This window comes from Grammomys surdaster, unplaced genomic scaffold (assembly GCF_004785775.1).
Source record: "Grammomys surdaster isolate TR1022 unplaced genomic scaffold, NIH_TR_1.0 126036, whole genome shotgun sequence".
In the NCBI taxonomy this organism is placed as follows: domain Eukaryota; kingdom Metazoa; phylum Chordata; class Mammalia; order Rodentia; family Muridae; genus Grammomys; species Grammomys surdaster.
Window position 1 is genome coordinate 3,658,756 of NW_021620849.1, and position 22,687 is coordinate 3,681,442.

Below are 22,687 nucleotides of genomic sequence, written 5' to 3' on the forward strand. Positions count from 1 at the left end.
TCCCACCGTGCCCCTCTCCCACTGTGCCCCTCTCCCACCGTGCCCCTTCTCCCACCGTGCCCCTGTCTCACCGTGCCCCTCTCCCACCGTGCCCCTTCTCCCACTGTGCCCCTGTCTCACCGTGCCCCTCTCCCACCGTGCCCCTCTCTCACCGTGCCCCTCTCCTACTATGTCTCCTCCCAACTTCATGTCCCTCTTTTTCTTTTATTGACGCCTCTGAGTCCGTTTAGTGCTGGCTGCATCTCCATGGTCAGTGAAGCAGGGTGACTTGCCAGACCTCACTCCGTTCTCCCTTCCCGTCAACTGTAGCAGCTCCTCAGCTAGGGCTCCGCCTTGTGAGCTCCCCTGCACAGAAAACTCCTCCTACTTCTAACTAGGTGACATCAGTATATAGAGATGCAACGGGCGTTAGTATATTGGCTTTTACTCAGTAACTTGGTGGACTTATTTACTGACTCTAAGAACAGAACAGTGAGTGCATTTGCAGATTCTTCAGAGCCCTCTGTTTACATAGACATTTTTGTATCTTTTATTTATCTCTTCATTGTATTTATGCTATTTGATTTTTCAAATTATTTTTAAAATAAAATTTTCTTTTAGTCGACAAATTTTAGAATTGTGTATATTTATCATAGACAACATGCTATTTTAGACTATGTAAGACTATGTACATATTGTGAAGTGACTAAATCAAGCTAGTTAACACATTTTACTTTACATTCTTAAAAAATCCCTCTTAGGCCGGGTGGTGGTGGCACACGCCTTTAATCCCAGCACTTGGGAGGCAGAGGCAGGCGGATTTCTGAGTTCCAGGACAGCCAGGACTACACAGAGAAACCCTGTCTCGAAACAAAACAAAACAAAACAAAACAAACAAAACAAAATCCCTCTTAGAAAATTTCAAGGGGACAATGCCTGCCGTTCACTACCCTCTGTGTTTATCCTGATAAGCACTTTTACTATATTCCTAAATAAGACCAAATCCTTTTCTGACAGTGATAACATAGTTGGGGATTTTGTTTAGTGACTTTATTGTGTAAAATGTAATGTTAGTAGCCATACGCTAGTTACTAAAATTAGATTAAGTTCTGTTGGTCCTCCAAACTGACAGCATTTGAGGCTTCCTGGTGTGGTTATCCTTGGCCAATATATCTCTTTGGGTCTGTTTCTTTGATGGCCAGTTGAGGCTGAGTCACCATATTTTTGGACAGTCTCTAATCCTTTCTGGCCTTTTGGAACCATGACAGTGGGGTGTTCTCGAGACATGGGACTCTGGGAGCATCCTTTTCCTGCCTGTATACTGTCTGGGCTTCCAGAGGAGCCATGCCTGGACATGAGCAAAAGAACCTGGCTGTGGTGGTAGTGCCTGATTAGCCTAGATTAAACACCAGAAGAAAGCACTAGAGGGAACCTTGGGAATTTGAACCAGAAATTAATTGATAAGGCTTAATCCAGTGCTCCTACCTTATATGGTATGGAGCTGTCTTTCAGAACATCTTGACTCCTGGGGAACAGCAAGAGGCATAACTGAGGCCTTATTGTTGTAGACACAAGAAGGGGTTGTTTGGCCTTGACTTGCCAAACTGTTCCCTCTGTCTTCTGACATGTGACATCAGATGTTCAGTCCATGGAGTCATATGTGCATCCTAGCACCTAGAAGTGAAGGAGGCAGAGCGCTCTGCAGAGCCCAGGGGAGCTCAGACAGTGTGCAGTTACTTCTGTGCCTGTGTATGCAGCTGAGCACACTGGTGCTGGAGAAGGGAGGGCATGAAGCCCAAGGTTGGGCGCACCTTGACTTCTTACTCCTTTCTCCACAGTTTCCAATCAGAGAAGACATTCCTCCTTGGCCCGGATACATTCTATGATGATTGAAGCACCTATCACCAAGGTTGGTCTTCACTGAGTACGCAGGCCCCAGGTACCCCCAGAAAACTGTTTCTCTGACAGAAAATCAACAATAAGAGTGTTCTTTCAGTTGTATAATATTGTCTGCTCTGAGCAAAGGATAGGTGACAGAGACAGAGAAAGATGGATACCGAAGATTAACATGGTGGCACAGTCACAGACTGTTGTCAACCTGACTCTTGACTGCTCTGTGTTTTGAAGGTTACAAAACTCAAGACTTCTATTTCCATGATGTAGGTAATCAATATTATCAACGCTGCCCAGGAAAACAGTCCTATGCCTGTGACAGAAGCCTTGAACCGCGTGCTGGATATTCTGAGAACCACTGAGTTGTACTCACCGCAGTTTAATGCTGAAGATGACCCTCACGCCACCGACCTTGTTGGGGGCCTAATGTCCGTAAGTCTATTTGCCCAGGCTACTGTAGCCTGTCTGTTCCTGTTTGTTTTCTCAGAGATTGTCTGAACGGGGCTTTAAAAAGGCAAGCAGAGCACCTATGTAGGCTCAGTGAAACACATCTTCTCCATGGTTTGTATTCCGCTGTGCTTGGATTAAGGGGCTGCCTGCTGCTGGCCTCCAGGGAAGCCCCGGCCTGGAGTAGCAGAAGGAACAGTGTTCAGACAGTCCACTGATCCCGCTCCCCAGTGTCACTTAGGGTGGTACAAGTCGTTTATTTAAGACATCTCAGTTGTAGTGAAGAGTTTTATTTGTTTGTTTGTGGCAGGGTTTCACTATGCAGCCTTTGCTGTCCTGGAACTTACTAGATGAACCAGGCTGGCCTGAACTCGTAGAGATCACCTGCCTCTACCCCCTGAGTGCTAAGTTAAAGTGTGTACACTACCATACCCAGTTTGTCTTAAAGATTTTTAAATCTGGGAAAAAGAAAAACAAAAGGGTGTCACACAGTGGTAGGGTACAAACCCTCGAGTTCTATCTCCAGCACAAAATGGAGCCAACAACGCAAACAAACACCACACACCTTCAACAGAATGCGACAAGGTGACCTGCAGAGTGGGAGCCATTTCCTGCCTTATGTGTTTAAAAAGGGCCAGGGGCACAGCATCACATCCCCAGAGAGCTCCCCACTAGCCTTTGGCTAACAGTTTCGGGAAGAAGGCATTAAGGGTGTGTCACTACATGGAGACTCTTGAGGAGCCCAGGCACCACCTCAGCCAGTGCAGAGTACTCTCACAAGGGAAGACAAATCCCATTGTTCTGCCAGCCATCTCAGTTAGAAATAAAAGTTGCTCCCTCCCAGCTTTGCTCTGTCTGAAGTCACGTGGGCAGTGAGTTCTAGAAGGTAGGGTCCCAGTGCCAGCCTCTAACTCTGGTCAGGGGTGAGCATGGGGAAGGTAGGGGAGAGATGGTACCACGAGAGCAGACAGGGTACCGAGTGATTAGTCTCGTCCTCAGGAGTGAGGGAAGGGTCCGCTTAGAAGGTAAGAGAGAAGTGTTCCTGAGACAGCTGAGAAGAAAATGGGGGACCTGAGGGTGCAGGGTGGTTGTCACTAGGGCAGTAGTTGGTCCTGGAATGAGGCAGGCCTGTTGGTCATCCTGCCTGAGCCTTGGTTCCAGAAGTAGAGTCCAGCACCCAGGAAATGACTAAATTTGGAGTTAGCCACAGTGGTCAGTCTGCGAGACTGGGCAGCCTTGCACTGGGCTGTCCTGGACTGTCCTCTGGGGCGGACTGTCTGGGCTGTGCAGTTAGGAAGGAAGACCGTGTGACCATGCTCTTTCTTGTCTCCTTAATTTTCACTAGGATGGCTTACGAAGGTTTTCAGGAAATGAGTATGTTCTTGCAACAAAGAGTAAGTTCTCTGTTTTTAATCTCTTAGACATCTGTAACATCTGTAACACTATGGTCCAGATGAAATGATGTTCTCATCAGTAACTCTGGGTATGCCGTGAAGCCTCAGAAACAAAGCAGCCATTTCTGATACAGCACAGCCTACCCCAAACACCAAATGCCATGGACCTGTTAATGTTGTTTTCCCAATTCTCTCACTTTGCAGACTTTCAGCCATCCTCCAGCAACATGGTCGCCCCCATCTCCCTCCATGATATCCCACCACAGATTGCCCTGGCCATAGAAAATGAAGAGCAATGGGACTTTGACATCTTTGAGCTGGAAGCGGCAACCCAACATAGGTACGAGAAGCTTGTTTGCTGGGGCCTGGACAGGGAGCTGCCCGGGCAGCACGAGTATGTGCAGAGCCATTCCCTGGGTGGGGACAGAGGCTGAGGAAGGAGGAGTGGGGCTTCAAGTTGAGTCAGTAGGCCCCAGGCAGAGTTTGCCTAGCTATGATGGCTTCCTTAAATAGCAGGTTTTCCTGTGACTAAGTCCTAATTTCTCCAGTATGTGGTAGCAACAAAGAGTCTTCTGCCCCAAAACATAGAACCAATATGATTAGTTACACATTTGATAAAACTAGCCTCAAATCTTGGTTGCCATGTTGGTGGTCCACACAGAGACTCCACCCTAGTTATGTTTGTTGGCTTATGGTTGCGGACTGGGAGTTTGGGTTTGAGGAGTGAAAGCTGTTAACCACAGGGTCTCAGTCCATAGGACTGGGCGTCCACGGCCAGTGCCAGCCAGGGGTGCCGTCCCGCTTTGGGAGAGGTGACTCTGCTGAGCTGCGGGGTGATTCACCAGGTCTCACCGAGACTCCCAGTTGACACAGCCAGGCAGGGTTAGGCATACCCCATAACAAGTGAGTCCCTGAGCCCTGGTCTACATTCCAGAACCATCACATCTTCGAAAGTGTGTACGGCAGGCCAGGTTGAGTACTGGGATGACCTCTGAGATGGCTTCTGTGGGGCTGATTTCTCAACCTTCTGAGCCAAGCCAGCCAATCTGAGTGTCGTCTAAGGAAGGCCTTGCTTGCCAGCAGCTGGTCACTGTCTCAGGGTCAACTCCTTTAGAGTATACCACCCACCTTCAAATTGTTGAGGTGATCTGTCACCTGACGGGTATCTCCGTCTGGTTTATAGTCACTTTGGTGGTGCTTCCTCTCGGTAGGGTGTGAGTAGCACTTGAGGATGGGATTACAGTAGCATGTTTAATCCAGGAAAGGCATGGTTCTGAGGGTTCCACTCAAGCAAGCAGGGTGGGAACTTCACCCCAGCAAATCAAGATGCCTAGAGAAAGCTACGGCAGGAAGAAAGTGTCGTGAGGCCTCCGGCCCACGTGGGATGCAGCGCAGCCAGGCCGGTGGCACCCAGCAGTGCAGATGAGTGGCCTGGTGCTCTGCAGTGTGGCTGCAGTGGACGTGTTTTACCTGAGTTGTTTTAGAGCTCACGTGACTGGTTCTTTGCTCTGATTTGTATCGTGCATGTTTTTGTTTGTAGGCCTCTGATTTATCTAGGTCTCAAAATATTTGCTCGTTTTGGAATGTGTGAATTCTTACAGTGTTCTGAGGCAACGCTGAGATCATGGTTTCAAATTATTGAGACCAATTACCATTCTTCTAACCCCTACCACAATTCCACACACGCTGCAGATGTGCTTCACGCCACCGCGTATTTCCTTTCCAGAGACAAAATAAAGGTAAGCTAATGTGTGTGCTTCTCAGTTAACAGCACCGGTAGGCAGAGGCGGGGGCTTCTGCCTTAGCTGCCCTCCCTGCATGGTAATATGACCACTTAGTCCTCACTTGTGCGGCGTGCCACACAAGGAAACCAGCTGATAGATGAATGTGCAGTCTCTGCCACTCTATGAGTCCTTGGGGAGAAAGCCAACAAAGACAGAACAGGGCTGTGACTTTGGAGGAGAGGGGTTTCAGTTTGAACCTAAGGGCATGCTGAACCTCTTTTAGGACCCTCACCTGTGCTGTGTGCCCTGACCCTTCCTGCCCCGCTCCTCAGCCCCTCCCCGGCTAACCGTCTGACTCAGACATAGCTTCTCCTTTTCCTCCCCAGAGGTCACTCCTCTCCTGGTCCCTCTGCAGCATTTGCACAGAGCTGCCATTGTGTTCTTTCCAGAGCAGCAGTCTGAACAGGACTGCGTGAGCAGCCTCCTTCTCCACAGGGACTCAAGCTTCAGACATTATGGCTGCCGAGGCTCTTGAGACACACTCCTATGACGAACTCCCCTTTCTTCTTCCCTCCCTGTGCCTAGGACACGCAGGCAAACCACTCAGCTCACACTAGACCACTTCAGTGTCTGAAGCGTTTGTCTGGGACCAAGAATGGCTACAGCCACACAGGACCAGGCCCATCCACCGTGATCCCACATAATCTTATCACCATGGGACTTGTGTGTGGGAAACAACATGGAGGCTGCCCGGCACATGGCAGGGCCAGCACTGATGAGTGCTCCCCATGAGGGTTGGACCTCTTTGATCTGACTCTTCTGGGTCCTTCTGTGATACCACCAATTTTTTGTTGTTTTTAATATGGAGTTGGGCGTTTTTACCAGTTAGTTTTTGTCAGCTTGACATGAATTAAGGTCATGTGGAAAGAAGGAACATCAGATTGTCCAGTTAGCATGAATGGGGGCATTTTCTTGATTAATGATTGACATGGGAGGGCCCAGCCCACTGGGTGGAGCCACCCCGCACAAGTAGTCCTGAGGTATATAAAAAGCAGGCTGAGCAAGCCAATAGTCAGTGTTTCTCTGTAGTGTCTGCTTCAAGTTCCAGCCTTGGCTTCTCTCAAATATCTATCTGTACACTCCCTTGCTCCCAAGATGGTGTTGGTCAGTGTTTTATCACAGCAATGAAAGAAAAACCATGACAGCGTCAAGCCCAGGCCGTGTGCTTGCTGGGCAAGTGGTAGCACTGACCTCGATGACAGCGTCAAGCCCAGGCCGTGTACTTGCTGGGCAAGTGGTAGCACTGAGCTCGAGCCCAGTTCCTTTATATTTTAAAGATCAATACCAAGACCAAAGGTGGGATAAGAATGGGGAGAGAAGATGGTTTCCTTGAGCAGAGACAGGTGGCCAGGGAGGGTGCGGGTGTGTGTTGGGGGTGGGTGTCTGGGTTAAAGGGACAATTTTTGCTAGAGTTTGTTGTTGCTTTGAACAAATATATTCTAAGCGGGCCTAAAACAGTAGGTATTTTGAGATAGGATCTTGATCTTGTGTAACTGAGACTGGCCTTGAATTCACTGTGTTGTGGAGGCTGGTCTCAGATCCTCCTAGTGCTAGCTCCCAAAGAAAGGAAAAAGAAATGACAGATGGCTTTTGAAAAAAATTTTTTGAGACACAGTCTCATTAGATGGACCAGGTCGGTCTTAAGCTCAGAGATCCAGCTGCCTGTGTGTTCCAAGGGTTGGGGTTACAGGTGTGGCCACCGTTCCAGGCTCTGGCTTTTTTTTTTTTTTTTTGAGTATAATTATAACATTTCTACCTTCGCTCAGCTCCAAGCCTTCCCTTATTACCATCTCTGTTCTCCTTCAACTCCACGGCCTCTTTTTCCGCCAGTTTTTATTACATACATACATGTATTTGCATATGCGTCTATGCTTCTAAATATTACCTGTTGAGTTCATATAATGTAACTTGTATTCATGTTTTCAGGGCTGACCATTAAGCATGGGACCACCAATTGATGTGCTCTCCCCACGGGCAGACCACACCCCTTGCTCCCGGCTTTCCTCGGTTGCCTATGGTTTCTGTGCAGGGTTAAGGCCTCGTGGGCTTTTCTCCGTCCAGTTTGTCACATTCATTGGGTCATCCCTGATGAGCTCGCATTTGAGTAGCCATGTGCTTGGATAAATTTTGAAATAAAATGAAAAGTCTATCAAACCTATAGAATGGTCTGTCTGGGAGATAGCTTAGCCAGAAAAGCATTCACAGACAAAATTTGGGCTTGAGGTGTGGTCCATGCTTGTAATCCCAGCACCGCAAAGGCCAGCACAGGTAGATTCCTGGGGCTCACAAGCCAGCCAGCCTCACCTTGCCATAGAGCCCCAGGTCCCAGGGAGGGAACTGTGTCCCCAAAGAATAGGTAGATGCTCGTGATAAACATCTGAGGTTGGCCTCTGGCCTCCACATGCATGGATGCATGGGCATGAACACTCGTGTTTACACTCATTCACGTACATGTACACATGCACACAACCTACACATGCACGCGCACACACACACACACACACACACACGCAAGCGCACATGAAAGCTGAGCGTGATCTATGCCTGTAATCCCAGCACTTGACAAGAACTCCAGAAGTTCAAGGCTATCATAGGCTACATTGTGAGGTCGTGGCAAGCCAGTGATAGCCCACAATGGCTTTTGGAATTAAGACAACAGATTACCAAAACTAGAAATAAGGAGAACAGTAGTGACACATACATTTGAAAAAGTAAATGATAGAAAAATATTCCCACGTCTATATTAACTCAAAAATATAGAAGCTGATAGTTTGTTTTTAAGTGTATATAAATTTATAAAAGTAGAAGAAAACTAGCTGGTCTACCAATGTATCCCTGTAATCATAACTTCAGAAAGGTAAGGTTAGAACAGGAGTTCAAGGCTAGCCTTAGATCCTTGGAGAGGCTCTGTGTCTAATAAGGATAGGAAGGAGTCACACCTTATGTCAGCTAAACAAGCTAGCACCAAAAAGGAGGAGAAGGAGAAGTAAACTAACTCCCAATTGATGTAAGCAGTGTTCGTTTTGGGTTATTTATTTTAACTGTCTCTGGGCTTGTTTGTGGTGGGTCTGGAGAAAGGCCAGCAGCAAACCCCTGTGTGTTATGTGAGACTGAAGGTCAGTGAGTTGTTCTGTCAGCCAAGCAGAGAACCACAAGAGGAGGGAAGGCAGGGTCTGCTCAGACAACGCGATTCTCTCAGGAATCAGAGAAACTGTCCAAGTAACGGAGCAGAGGCAGCCTCTGGTGAAGGCTTGTCTGGGTGTCGCAGACACTGGCTTTCAATGAAGTTCTTGTTTTCAGGAAACTCTAGATCGCATTGACGAGGCTGCTGCCCTCATTGCTGCTGCCATCCACGATGTGGATCACCCTGGGAGGACCAACTCCTTCCTCTGCAATGCGGGGAACGAACTGGCCGTGCTGTACAATGACACTGCTGTGCTGGAGAGCCACCATGCGGCACTGGCCTTCCAGCTGACGCTTGAAAATGACAAATGCAACATCTTTAAAAACATGGAGAGGTGAGAACAGAAACTGTTCACTCTACAGCTCACCAGAGAAGAGGCTGTAGGCAAATGTGCATGGACCATCCACACCCAAACACCTCCATTACCCACACTGTCCTCACACCCCAATGCTGACCCATCCTGCACCCCGTACTGGAGATGAGTGGAAGGCCTCGAGCATGCGGGGCACGCTCTGTCTGCACGCTATTGAGCTCTGTCTGCAGCCCTTTTATAATTCTGTTTTGAGGCAGGATCTTGCCCAGGTTGACCTACACATCTCCCTGGCACACTGCTCATGGCCTTCTGCACACAGCACACGCTTGTCATTGTGTGTTTACAAGCCGCTCCCCTGAGGAGGCTTTCCCCCAGTCACAAGTTCTTCAGCACGTGTCCCATGGCTCAGAGGTATACCACTCGCCTAGCACGTACAAGACTTTTAGTTCTATCCCCAAGCTAATGTTTGATGTCCAGTCAGCTGTCTCGAGCTGGGCTGGCATGAACTTGAAGCCCTCCTGCCGAAGCTCCACAGGTGCTAAGATTACAGTCAGCACCTCACCCAGCTCAGGTTCTTAAACACTGCAGAGGCTCAGGCGGACCTGTGCCTTTGTTACTCAGTTTACCCTTCATGTTTAGCTCAGTGCCTGATACATAGCAGAGCTTCACTGAAGAGAGAAAAGGACATAGTGAGAGATACTTTAATTTGGATTTCAAAGGAAATTTTTCTATAGGATTTTAAAAAGAGTGTCTTGATTTCACAGAGCTGCTTTGTATTGTATCTGAGAATCCCAGAGGTGGGCTTAATAAGTTTGATTCATATGTGCCTGTAAATACACACTTTACATATGGAAAATGTGTAAGACCTGTCTTTGCTAGGACCTCCATTACCCTAGCGAGTTTTAAAATATCATGACCAAAAACAACATGGAGAAGAAAGGATTTATTTCATCTTACACAGGCAGGTAACAGTCCATTGCTGAGGGAGGGAAGTCGGGGCAGGAGCCTGAAGCAGAGGCCATGGAGGGGCACTGCTCACAGCCTGCTCAGGGTGCTTTCTTTAGCACCTAGGGCCAGCTACCCAGGGATGGCACTGGCCATCGTGAGCTGCACCCCCCCCCAAATAAAACACCAATCAATAAAATGTCCTCGAGGCCAGCCTGGTCTACAGAGTGAGTTCCAGGACAGCCAGGGCTACACAGAGAAACCCTGTCTCGAAACCAAAACCAAAAAAACAAAACAAAACAAAACAAAAAAACAAGAAAAAAGAAAATGCCCAGTAGGCTTGCCCACAGGCCAATCTGGAGGGACGTTTTCTCAGTTAAAGTTTCCTCTTGGAAAATGCCCTAGCTTGTATCAAGTTGACATAGAACTAGCCAGTTGAAGACCCCACTGACTTTGGATGTGTCCAGAGAAAGGAGGACCGCAGGGAAGGCGGGGCTACAGAGTCCGTTTCATACTCTTTTAAATTATATGGACCATCTTCTCAAAAAGTAAGACTTGAGAGTATCAAAATAAAAAAATAAAAACAAGAGTTAATGGAAAGGCTATGAGAAGGCCTGCCCTCACGGTCCTCTGGATCTCGAAGGACCTCCATCCAGGGTGAGTTGTTAGCGAGTGGAGATCGTGGGAATAAAGAGAATAGTCCTGCTTGGAGCAGTGGCATACACCGATTATCCCAGCCCTTAGAAGTCTCATACAAGAAGGTCAAGAGTTTGAAGTCATCCTGAGCTACACAGTGTGTCCTGCAGTGAGGGAGGAAGACAGGGAAAGGTCTTTGTTCATCCCCGTTACAACCTGAGAACTGTGTGAGTTGTACTGCAGAGTTATCACTAGGCTACGACGACGCTATAGTATCCTGCCTGTTAGCCGATCGTTAGCTTCCATCTGGTGATGTAGGAAGTGTGACTTCCAGTGGTACTAGACTGACAGCTACAGCAGGCATGCTCCCCGAGAAACAGGCTGTGTGTGGGAGAGCCTCCGGGTCTGAATCAGTAACCTGCAGCAGCCTCTCTGTCGTCTGAAACAGGAATGACTACCGGACACTACGCCAGAGTATTATTGACATGGTCCTAGCCACGGAAATGACAAAGCACTTTGAACATGTTAACAAGTTTATCAACAGCATCAACAAGCCTTTGACAGCTAAAGAAAATGAGGTGAGAGGAGCTGATTCTGCAGCCGTGCATCTGGGCATCTCACTCACCAGTGCTGTGAAATCTCAGATAGCAGCGCTTGGTGGGCAGGCTGAAATGGATTTTTCATTTTCTTTCCTGTCTTTCATTTGATTTGATGGTTTGTTTGTTTTCTTATCTATCTGATCTATCAGTCATGTATCAAATCTATAATTTATCTAACTATCATTTATCATCTACCTACCTACCTATCTTGAAGCAGGCCATCACTCTGTAACCCAGGCTGGCTAAGGACTCTTAGATCATCTTAACTCTCAGGTGCTGGGTTAGAGGAGCGAGCATTGGGCTTGGCGAATTTCTTTTTCATTGGTTTAAAAAAAATCACTAACATGCAAAACTCTGGCAGGAAGAAAACGAAAACATGCAACTAGGCATGTAAGCTAGAGTCTTCACGCTGGCCGTTCTTGTGCTGTCTCAAAATGTCCCTCCCTTTGAGTAGTCTAGGGCCAGTTGGAGCCCAAGAGGACTCATCTTTTTTTCTTTCCCTCCCTCCCTCCCTCCCTCCCTCCCTCCCTTCCTTCCTTCCTTCCTTCCTTCCTTCCTTCCTTCCTTCCTTCCTTCTTTCCTTCTTTCCTTCTTTTTGACAGTCTCTAACTATGTAGCCCTGGCTGACTTGGAATTCAATATGTAGACCAGGCTGTCCTCATACTCACAGAGATGTGCCTGTCTGTGCCTCCCAGCTGCTGGGGTGGAGGGTGTGGTGTGCACGGCCACCCTGGCTCCTAGGGTGCTCCTAACAGCTACTCTCATGAGTGTGTCCACGGTGGCAGCAGCTGTCCTGGCAGAGGGGTTGGGCTGGGAAGGAGCTTCTGTTGAGATCACCAGAGCGACAGTATTGTTACTGCACATTTCTGGATTTGGAATATGGAGTCCCCAACTTCCTAGGAAAGGTGACGTGGACGTCATGCCGGCAAGAGATGCCTGCCATGGAGCAGGTGTCATTCCCGTCATCCTTCTGCACCGGTTCCTTGTCCATAGGACAGTAGAGCTCAGGCTCAGGTCAGTGTAGCACAGGAGGAGCCGAGCACCCCACAGCACAGCTTGCATTTGTCTGGTCTGCTGGGACACGTCATTCCCTCTGAATCCTGCCCTCGTGTATTAATGTAATAGGAATGGTACTTCCCACAGAGTCTTTGTGAGCATAGATTTAAAAAAAAAAAAAAAAAAAGACTTGGTGCCCTTCATATGTCATCGATATTGAGGCAGTGTAGGGACTGTCACTTAACCTTGTCTGGGTTCACTGAAGGCTGAATCTCAAAATGCCGGTCGCAAAGCCCACTGAGGATTGGCTTCAGGGACTGGGAGACCACAGACCACTGTTGTTGTGAGAAGAGAGAATTCTATTTTTCCAACTCATTTTGTTTCTCAGTAAATATCCTAAAAACAAAACCAAACCAAAACCATCCTTTAAGTTCTTACCAATAGGGAGAGATAGAAAAGAAGGGAAAGGCCAGAGCAATTGGGAGAGGAAGTAATCACAGGGAAGGAACAGCAAGGAAGAGACAGGTGGGTTTGCCAGGCCCAGTGTCCCCTGTGTCCTGCTGAACGCTCCTTTAGAGAGGAAGCCACCCGGTGCTCAGAGCATCCACAGCGCACTGCTGCTGGTGTCTTCACCTTCCTGGCTATCCCTCCTGTGCTCAGAGCCCCCTGGGAAGGTAGCTGGGCATGAGAGCCCATTCTGATTGCTTTGACTTCACTCATGGTCCAGGAAACTGACAGAAGTCTGGAAGACATAGATGCTATGCTCAAGACTCCCGAGAGCCGGGCCCTCATCAAGAGAATGATGATTAAGTGTTCCGATGTGTCCAACCCCTGCCGGCCCCTAGAGCACTGCATCGAGTGGGCTGCACGCATTTCAGAGGAATATTTTTCTCAGGTAAGATGCTGAATCTTAAATACACACAAACACACACACACACACACACATGCACACAGAGACTGGGGGTGGGGAACACTATGAGGCTACCAACTTAAAACTAGGAAAGAAAACTCTAAAAGAAATTCTGTCTTTGAAATTTTATCATTTTGTACATTTATTGATAACAAGTTGTCATCAAATTGTTTTCTTTTTTTTTTAAAGATTTATTTGTTTGTTTGTTTGTTTTATATGAGTATACCATTGCTGTCTTCAGACACACCAGAAGAAGGCATTGGATCCCATTACAGATGGTTGTGAGCCACCGTGCGGTTGCTGGGAATTGAACTCAGGACCTCTGGAAGAGCAGTCAGTGCTCTTAACCGCTGAGCCATCTCTCCAGCCCTCAAACTGTTTTTCATTATCTGTAAATGTGTTACATTTTTTTGGTGCTCATTCTTGTAGGACATCTTTGCTGGGTTTGGAACCCTGGGTTGGCAGGTTTCTCCCAAAAGCACTGTCGCTCACATCTTCCTGAGATACAGGAAAACAAACTGCTCAAGTGTTTGTAGATGTGGGAATGGCCGCATGCAGAGACTGAATAAGCACAGTGAGGGGCATTGAGGGGCAGTGAGGGGCAGGGCTGGAACAGTGGCAGGGCTTGGCCTGAACTGTGGGTCTGCCTTTAATCCATACACTTTTATGAGGCAGAGGCAGGCAAATCTCTATGAATTTGAGGTCAGCCTGGTCTACAAAGCAAGTTTCAGGACAGCCAAGGTTATACAGAGAAACAGTATTAGAAAAAATATTTTAAATAAAAGGACAGAGGAATAGTGGGCCCCCACAGGTGCAACATGCACATTATAAACAAGCAGAGCAGCCGCACCAGTTCAGACAGAGCCATCCAGACACACGTACTTCCGGACACAGATCATTTCCTCATGAGGAAAGGGCCCATAACCAGAATGTGTATGCATTTAATATCGGCAGAGTCAAAGGTCATCCATAGTCAGCAACTGATAGAATTTACTGAAGACAGATGATTCAAATGTTAATGGCAGAGACAATGCCAGCCTCGTGAATTATATGAGAAAAGAAGGGGCAGCACACTCCTTAGCCATTTTCAGTGCCCAGCAGGTAATGCCATGGGCAACACAGTCTGCTTCTCAAGAACATGTGAGTGTAGGGAAGCAGAATCAGATGCTAGTTAGAGGATATTGTGTCATCACCGAGTTGGTTTGTTCCCAAAAGTACAAGGTTGGTTGAATACTAGGAAAGTCACTTATTTTAATAATTTGCTATATCCCTTGAATAATAGAGGAAAATCTTATGATCATTGCTTCAGTTATAGAAATGACAGCTTAGTCACAGGAACTCTTAGCAGACTAGGAATAGAAAGAAATTACTTTGTTGGAGACATGGTCTCTGTGTAGCCCTGGCTGTCTAGAACTTGCTGTGGAGATCAGGCTTGCCTTTGGCTCCTGATGCTGGGATTAAAAACATCACATAAGCCAGGCAGTGGTGGCACACGCCTTTAATCCCAGCACTTGGGAGGCAGAGGCAGGCGGATTTCTGAGTTCGAGGCTAGCCTGGTCTACAGAGTGAGTTCCAGGACAGCCAGGGCTACACAGAGAAACCCTGTCTCAAAAAAAAAAAAATCACATAAGGTGCATCTAGCCATATGCTGTTGTCCAAATAATGGAACCAAAGCCCACTCCTTGCTCTGCTCACAAGGGATGGACAATGTATAAAAAAAAAAAAAAAGAAAAGAAAAAGAAAATAGTACATCTTAATTTGTAGACAACTTGGTGGCTTTTTGTTTTGGAATTTTGCTTTTATATTTTGGTGTGTGTGTGTGTGTGTGTGTGTGTGTGTGTGTAAAAATTCACAAGATACATAGCATTGCACTAATAATTAGATTTTATTAGAGCATAAAGGACAATAAGCTCAACATATAAAAATCAAGTTGGATTTTATATACTAACAACCAGAAAATAAGCTTAAACACTGCTATTATTTTAAAACTTAAAGTAGCAATAAAAGGCAAAAACTGCTTAGAGTAAATGTACTAATAGATGGTCAGACCTCATGAAACATTGCTAGAAACTTAAAGAACACATGGATAAATAGATATTCCTTGGTCATGTATTAGAAGGAGCTCTCCCAAGATTTTCAAGTTGGCATTGGAAAGAGAGCATCGAGGAGGATTGTTAGCTGGACTGCAAATGCTAAACCGTGCTGCTTCTAGAGAAACTACAGCAGAATTTCCCCAGTCGTTCTGAAACGGACAGACTTTTAGGTTCAGAAAGCAACAGCTATGGCAAAAAGAAAATAGATAGACACTATTGTGGTGGTTTGAACATGCTTGGCCTAGGGAGTGGCACTATTAGGAGGTGTGGCCTTGTTGGAGGAAGTGTGTCCCTGTGGGAGTGGGCTTTGAGACCCTCTTCCTAGCCGCCTGGAAGCCTTTGGATCAAGATGTAGAATTCACAGCTCTTTCTCCAGCACCACACCTACCTTCATGCCGCCTTGCTTCCTGCTGTGATAATGGACTGAACCGCTGACACTCAGCCAGCCCCAATTAGATGTCCTGTATAAGAGTTGCCTTGGGCTGGGCAGTGGTGGCGCACGCCTTTAATCCCAGCATTTGGGAGGCAGAGGCAGGTGGATTTCTGAGTTCGAGGCCAGCCTGGTCTACAGAGTGAGTTCCAGTATAGGCAGGGCTACACAGAGAAACCCTGTCTCGAAAAACCTAAAAAAAAAAAAAAAAATTGTGCTAAAAATCAGTAAGCAGGACACATTGTGAGAAATACAAGTCATTTCTGACAAAGGACTGAACTTAGTGCATAATGAAACTATGTTACAGTAGTAATCCAAGCCAGCCAGTTAGAAATAATAAATATTTCAGTAGCCATTTCATAAAACATAGTATGAATTGCAAATAATTACATAAAAAGCACCTTACATCATCAGGGAAATAAAAAAAAAAAAAGAAAGAAATTCTAGCACATACAGAAGAAAGGTTTAAATTCAGACTGCCGAGGCCAGCTGTGATCTGCACATACAGAATCCCAGCACTGGGAGCTGGAGCTCATGTCGGGTGTAAACTGAGTCCCATTATAATCTGAGCTAGAAATGAGATTGTATTAGCACACACACATACCCCAGAACACCTAACAAGATGAACTCTTGGTGACAGCATGGAACAACATCAAAAGCACAGCTGCCACTTTATTGACCAGATGAACAAACTCTTGTGTCGTGACATTTATAACATACGATTACCCTTTCAGATCATACAGAACTTATGTTCCTTTAGATAGTGTCACTATTAACATTAAACTCACAGTCTTCCTGCTTTCTATGTGATTAAATTACACCCGTGCCACCACCCCGGTCTGGTGTTGACCTCCATTACCTGAGGCTGGCCCTCCTGCCCTCTGCTTCCTCAGTAGTGGGCTTAAAGGCACAACCATGCTTCATTTATTCGGTTCTGGGGATTGAACTCAGGGCCTCGTGTACTAAACAATTGCTCAGCCGTTGGAGCTGCCTTATTTGGTAGCTCAGGCTGTCCTGGAACTCACTATGTAACCAAAGCCTTGAACTCAGAGTCCTCCTGCCTCAGCCTCCTGAGTACTAAGGCTTCACTGACACCCCCCTCCCCTTCTGTACCACAGTGGATCCCTGGAGTGAGCACGCCCGTACTCAGGAAACCCACAGCTGTGCCAAACTCCTCCCACATGCTGAATTTGTACCAATATCTTGTCTAGACATTTTTTAATCAGTCTCCACGTGGATATCGGTCTGGTAGGGTTTGTTTTCAGTCTCTGTTGTTATTAGGGTGTAACTGTTGTTACGGCCCTGTTGTTCTCTCACCAGGCTTTCTAAGAGGAATGAGAAACGTTCTCTCTGAGATTTTTTTTTTTTTAATTTTGAAGCAATTGAGAAAGATTGTTGATTTTATAAACTTTTATGAGGCATTTCTCCTGCATTTTCTCCACTAGTTAATAGGTCTATTTATAGTCCTACAAGACAGCACAGTTGTAGCTGCCGTCCAGGGACAGCGCCATGATTCTGCTCATGTTTGGCACCTGTGTGGGCACATTGGGCATTTGTGGCTTGGAGGATGGTGGGTAGTGAGTGACAGGACCTGAGGTAGGTGACCAGATACTGCTCTGACCTGAGGAACACTAGCAAGGAAGCTTCCAGCTATTGAGAGTGTTTGGGATGTCCTCAAGGGTTTTCACTCTGGAAACAGCTCGCTGTCTGGCAGCTCTGGTTTGCTTGGCTGTTGCTACACTGGGCTCTCCAGCCAGCCTTCGGGGTTGTCTCAGGTACTCTGGGTGGGGCTGCTCCGTGGCAGGCCAGGACTCACGTCTGAGATCACGGGTGTTCTGCTTCACAGACCGACGAAGAGAAACAGCGCGACTTGCCTGTGGTGATGGCAGTCTTTGACAGGAACACCTGCAGCATTCCCAAGTCTCAGATCTCCTTCATTGACTACTTCATCACAGACATGTTTGACGCCTGGGATGGTAAGGAGCCCAGAACATCTTCCTTAAGGGCAACCACGAGTTAGGAAGTAGCATGTGGGGGTTAGACTTTCAGGATGGAGAGAAGGTAGCCAGTCCAGAGGATTGGTACCCAGAAGAGGACCCTAAGGATGTCTCCAGCTCCTCTGGGGGAGGCGCTGCAGAGCTGATGCCTGCAGATGGGGTGGGCTGAGAACAGGTGTCCCTGCACTCCAGTCATCCCAGACTTTGGCATTACTGCCGACTCCCTTCTGTCCCTTTTAAAATGCTGGGCCAGGGCAGAGCCCTGTGGCAGAAGGCCCAAGTTCCATTCCCAGAAAGAAAGTGGGCAAGCCTGAACCTTTCATAAGGAAGGCCGTGCCGACACTGCAGACACGGCGTCCCTGTCTGTCCCGCCAGCCTTTGTGGACCTGCCTGACCTAATGCAGCACCTGGATGACAACTTCAAGTACTGGAAAGGACTGGACGAGAGGAAGCTGCTCAGCCTCCGGCCCCCTCCAGAGTAGCGTGAGGTACACGCCGGGCCCGGGCTCTGTCCTTCCTGGCCTCTGCAGTTTCTTAGCCCTTTCAATGTTAGACAGAGCTCGCCCCTCATCTGCAGAGCCTGTGAAAGCACACGGGGATGTCCACCTTCTGTGGCCACCCTCTCATGCCATAGCTTGCTGCAAGGCTCTTTAGTGAGGCACCCAAGAACTGTGGTTTGTATGGACTCTGTTACCACAGGCCCAGCCGGGACCCTGCAGAGGTGACCCATGGCTCTCCTGGCAGTGACAGCGACCATGTGTCCTAGCTCCTTGAGCAGCAGAGCAGATCTCAGGCACAGCCGCTGGTTGTAGAACAGTGCTGCACAGGACTTCTCTCTTAAGCTGACTAGCAAATGAGGCAAAGACATTTACAGTTGATTATCCCAATTATTACGTTTTATTTATTTTATTAGATGTTTGATGTTTTCTATGAATTTAAAAATACTTCAAAGCCAAAGCCAATTTCACATGCCTTGACCAAATTCATGACTTGTGTGTGATTTGGTTACAGACTTATTTTCATAATGCAGATTTAGAATTTTAAAATGATGCATTTTCCCCACACTATGGAATATGTTAAACTCTTCTCTTTGATATAAGTAGGAAAGGCTTTATGTAGTGAGTCTCACTCTAATATGTAACTGAGAAGCCATGTCTGTGCAGACCGGGTTCTGAGCAGCAGCTGTCATGAGTTTTGCAGGTGCCTTCTCAGAGAAAAAAATGAATTAGACCAGTTTTTTTCCTAAAATTTTATAATTGAATTTCTAAAAGCCTGCCTCATTTTATACCATTTCTATAAAATATGCCCTATAAAAAGCAAAGCCAACCTGGGTACCTAGCAGCTGATATTTTACAACTAACATGGGATACTTGAGTCTAGAAATATAAAGGTTCTATCTCCTCACGTTTTGAAGAAGCTTAATACTATAAAGATGACATCCAATGACATGTCAAAATATTAGGCTCATTTTAAACTTGTATTTTTTCTGGATGAAATTAAACTATTTGTTTTTAAGAAATCATTTGTTGCCATTTCTTTGTATTGTGTAATAAATAATCTTTCTAAATTAGATATAGACATCTCTTTTGTAGAACAAATTAGCAACTAAACAATTTTGTAAGGTCCTGTGGAGCCAGAATAGTATGGTGGCTCTTTAGTTTGACCTCAGACTCTACCGTGGAGGAGAACACGAGCTCTGTTTCCCTGCATGAAGATGCCTGACCTAAAATAACTGCAACTGAGCTAGGGAGAGACATCTTACCCTTCCCAGGGCCAAGAAGAAAGAGGCTGGTCCACCACACGAGCCCCAGCCAGAACAGTGAGAGTGGACTTCACGATGAGTATGCCTAACAGTTTTAAGAGCTAAAAGAAGCTATGAGAATGACAAAGTAGACAAGATGGTTTTGTTGTTGTTGCTGTTGTTTGAGACAGGGTTTCTCTGTGTAGCCCTGGCTGTCCTGGAACTCACTCTGTAGACCAGGCTGGCCTCGAACTCAGAAATCCACCTGCCTCTGCCTCCCAAGGGCTGGGATTAAAGGCGTGTGCCATCACTGTCCAGCAGACAAGATGTTTTTAAAAGGAAAAATCTAGAAAAGAACCACACCAGACATTCTAGAGCAGTGGTTCTCAACCTTCCCAATACTGTGACCCAAAGTAATACACTTTCTTCATGCTGTGGTGACTCCCAGACATAAAGCTACTTTTGTTGCTACTTCAGAAGTGTTAATTTTGCTACTGTTATGAATCATAATGTAAATATCTGTTATGCAGGGTATCTGATATGTGACCTCTGTGAAAGGGTCCCGAAGGCATAGCAACCCCCCGGTTGAGAACCACTGCTCTGGAGTCTAGGAGATCCAGGACAAAGAGCAAAGGGAAGATGCACTAGGTAAGGCAAGGTTTGAGCCTGGTCCAGTTTGACAGACCCAGCCCTTGGCTTTAAAGGGCACTCTGAATCCCAAGTAGAATACGTGTGTTGTCAGCTTTCCATTACAGTAACAAATGCCTGAAACAAAGGAAAGGGGCTTGGGCTCGGTGCTCTGGAGGTTCCAGTCCAAGCCATCCGCCATGTGACGAGACATCGGTGGGTGCTGACTGAGGACGGAGGATCCAGTTCCACCACTCCCAAGTCCGAACTGGAAACTATGCCTTTAGCCTTGGCACTGTAGGAGACCCCCACACTAGAGCACTGCATAAAGGAAAAGACAGATCTCTTGAGTGGAACTAGACGCTGCCGCTGGGAGTTTCAGTGGCCAAAAGACAAACGGCCTAACATCGAAGAAAGCTCCCCTCCCCACCCACTTAGCTACACTGGCATTCAAAAGGAAACTCAGGTAACTCAGACCAGCACCGCTCACTACAGATGCCCTTTAGAGGTCAGATCCAGCAAGAGGGGAAAATGGACAAACGGGGGTTGGGGCGGGGGGGGGGCGGGGGCTGGCGGAGAGGTAGAGAGAGGAGAAGGAGCAGGAAGCTGGCTTCCCACTTGCTTCAGAGGCGCTGCTGGAAGAAGCGCTGCTGAGTCACAGGGAAGCCTTTTCCCTGGTGGCTGCAGAAACAATGGACCGGGAGTGGAGCGCCGGCAGCTCACACAGGCCAGGAAGAGGCTGAATCCGCGAACAATTGTCTCATCCTGCTGTGCCCAGAGGAAACTCGAGGCCCTCACAACTGTCACACCGGAGGCTGTGCACTCTGTTCTGTGGTTTCCAGTCAGAAAGGAAAGACTCCAAGGAAACAGAGCTCCCCGGCCACCGCTGTCAGAAAGGTCTGCACCCCGCAGCCTTGGTGTCCCAGGGAAGGCGCGCACATCCCTGCCTCTCGGCGCCACCCTTCCGGCTTCCTTCAACCCCGCCGCTCCACAGCCTCCAACCCCACCTGCAAGGCCGGGTTCCTGGCCGGTGGAGCGGGCCCTGCTTAATCTGAAGGGAGGACGTAAACTCAGCCGCCAGGAAGCAATAGCATTCAGTCAGGGGCCAAGATCAGCACTGTGGGTGGAAGAATGCGGGAGGGTCGGGGCAGATCAAGGCTCTGTGCCATTGTCCAGGAGAGTGGAAATTATACAGCCAGGGGGTAGACCGATCAGGCTTTCTAAAAATAGGGTTAGGGCTTGGAAAATGGCTTGGTGGTCAAGGGCACACCGCTCTTCCAGGGACCAGGATTTAGTTCGCCGCACCAACAACCACCTGTAATTCCAGGGGCTCTGACGCCCCCTTCTGGTCTCCAGGAACACTTACACGCATGTGTACCCTTCCACAAGCCATACATAAATAAAAATAGGGCTGTTTAGTATACCTGGGGATGAGAAGACAAAAATAATTTGGAGGGGGGCGTGGAGGTAGGGAGATGGTTCTTGTGAATGGAAGCTCCTGAAAAGAAGCTGTGTCTGCAGACACTGACTGGTAGAACTGCAGTCCTTGGGGTAGCCTGGAATGTCACAGGTCCAGAGGCTAACTGCCGTATCCCAGGGTAGCTCTCTCCTCAGAACAGTCATTCCTTGTCCACCTGCATCAGAACTAAACTAACATCCTGTGACTATGAGAGATATCTTCTAGGATCCTTTGACTTAGAAAGCCACCGGCTGCCACCAACCCAAAAGCTAAGATGTCACGGGACAGCATCCTGGGCCTGGAGAGAAACTCCCTCATCTCACTGTGCCTGTTCTCGGATATAATTTAAACTTTATTTGTTCTGTAAAACTATAAAACTTCATTAAACTGCTTCTGTGTTGAAATTTGAATTTGGGGTAACCTGCAGTTGTGTTCCCAGGCCCCGGTCACTCAAAAGGGCTCTAGAATAAACTAACTCTTGCTCTGTTAAGATGGTGATGATGATGGTAATGAAGATAGTGATGATGGTGGTGATGGTGTGTTTTCTTGCACATGCACACGCACACATGGTGGGGAAAAGCACTTGCAAAAGTATAATAATTCTAGAGTTGGAATTCCCCTGACCCCACAGGTCTGGGGACCTGGCCTATAATCCCAGCATGCAAGAAGCAGGGCAAGCCACTAGCCTGACTAGCCTATGGCAAGCTCCAGATTCAAGGAGAAGCCTTGTCTCAATAGACAATGTTGTGAGCAATGGAGAAAGGCACCGAACTCCAACCTCAAGCCTCCACACTCAGGCACCAGTGCCCCACACACGTGTATCCACTCACCAGTGCCCACACACACACGTGTATCCACTCACCAGTGCCCCCACACACGTGTATCCACTCACCAGTGCCCACACACACGTGTATCCACTCACCAGTGCCCCACACACGTGTATCCACTCACCAGTGCCCACACACACACGTGTATCCACTCACCAGTGCCCACACACACACGTGTATCCACTCACCAGTGCCCCCCCACACGGGTATCCACTCACCAGTGCCCCCACACACACACGTGTATCCACTCACCAGTGCCCACACACACACACGTGTATCCACTCACCAGTGCCCACACACACGTGTATCCACTCACCAGTGCCCACACACACACGTGTATCCACTCACCAGTGCCCCCCACACGTGTATCCACTCACCAGTGCCCACACACACACGTGTATCCACTCACCAGTGCCCACACACACGTGTATCC

At 47.6% G+C, this 22,687-nt stretch overlaps 1 protein-coding gene across 3 annotated transcripts in view; it reads left to right on the plus strand.

The window, feature by feature from the left end:
* The window catches only part of Pde8a (phosphodiesterase 8A), a 111,969-nt gene extending 90,132 nt beyond the window's left edge, over window positions 1-21,837 (plus strand). Inside the window, exons 13-24 of one of the 3 annotated variants that reach the window (XR_003709669.1) lie at window positions 1,818-1,888; window positions 2,143-2,304; window positions 3,665-3,713; window positions 3,918-4,053; window positions 5,254-5,452; window positions 8,798-9,015; window positions 11,024-11,153; window positions 12,898-13,065; window positions 17,450-17,579; window positions 17,976-18,088; window positions 19,872-20,434; window positions 20,656-21,837. Coding sequence is in view for 2 of the 3 variants with exons in the window: in XM_028754795.1 (XP_028610628.1) it covers window positions 1,818-1,888; window positions 2,143-2,304; window positions 3,665-3,713; window positions 3,918-4,053; window positions 5,254-5,452; window positions 8,798-9,015; window positions 11,024-11,153; window positions 12,898-13,065; window positions 17,450-17,579; window positions 17,976-18,082 (1,370 nt within the window). In the remaining variant the exon portion in view is untranslated. Of the gene's footprint in view, window positions 1-1,817; window positions 1,889-2,142; window positions 2,305-3,664; window positions 3,714-3,917; window positions 4,054-5,253; window positions 5,453-8,797; window positions 9,016-11,023; window positions 11,154-12,897; window positions 13,066-17,449; window positions 17,580-17,975; window positions 19,120-19,871; window positions 20,476-20,655 lie in introns of those variants that run through there. The other 2 variants (XM_028754795.1, XM_028754794.1) reach the window with 2 other exon arrangements.
* Window positions 21,838-22,687: the final 850 nt, after the last annotated feature.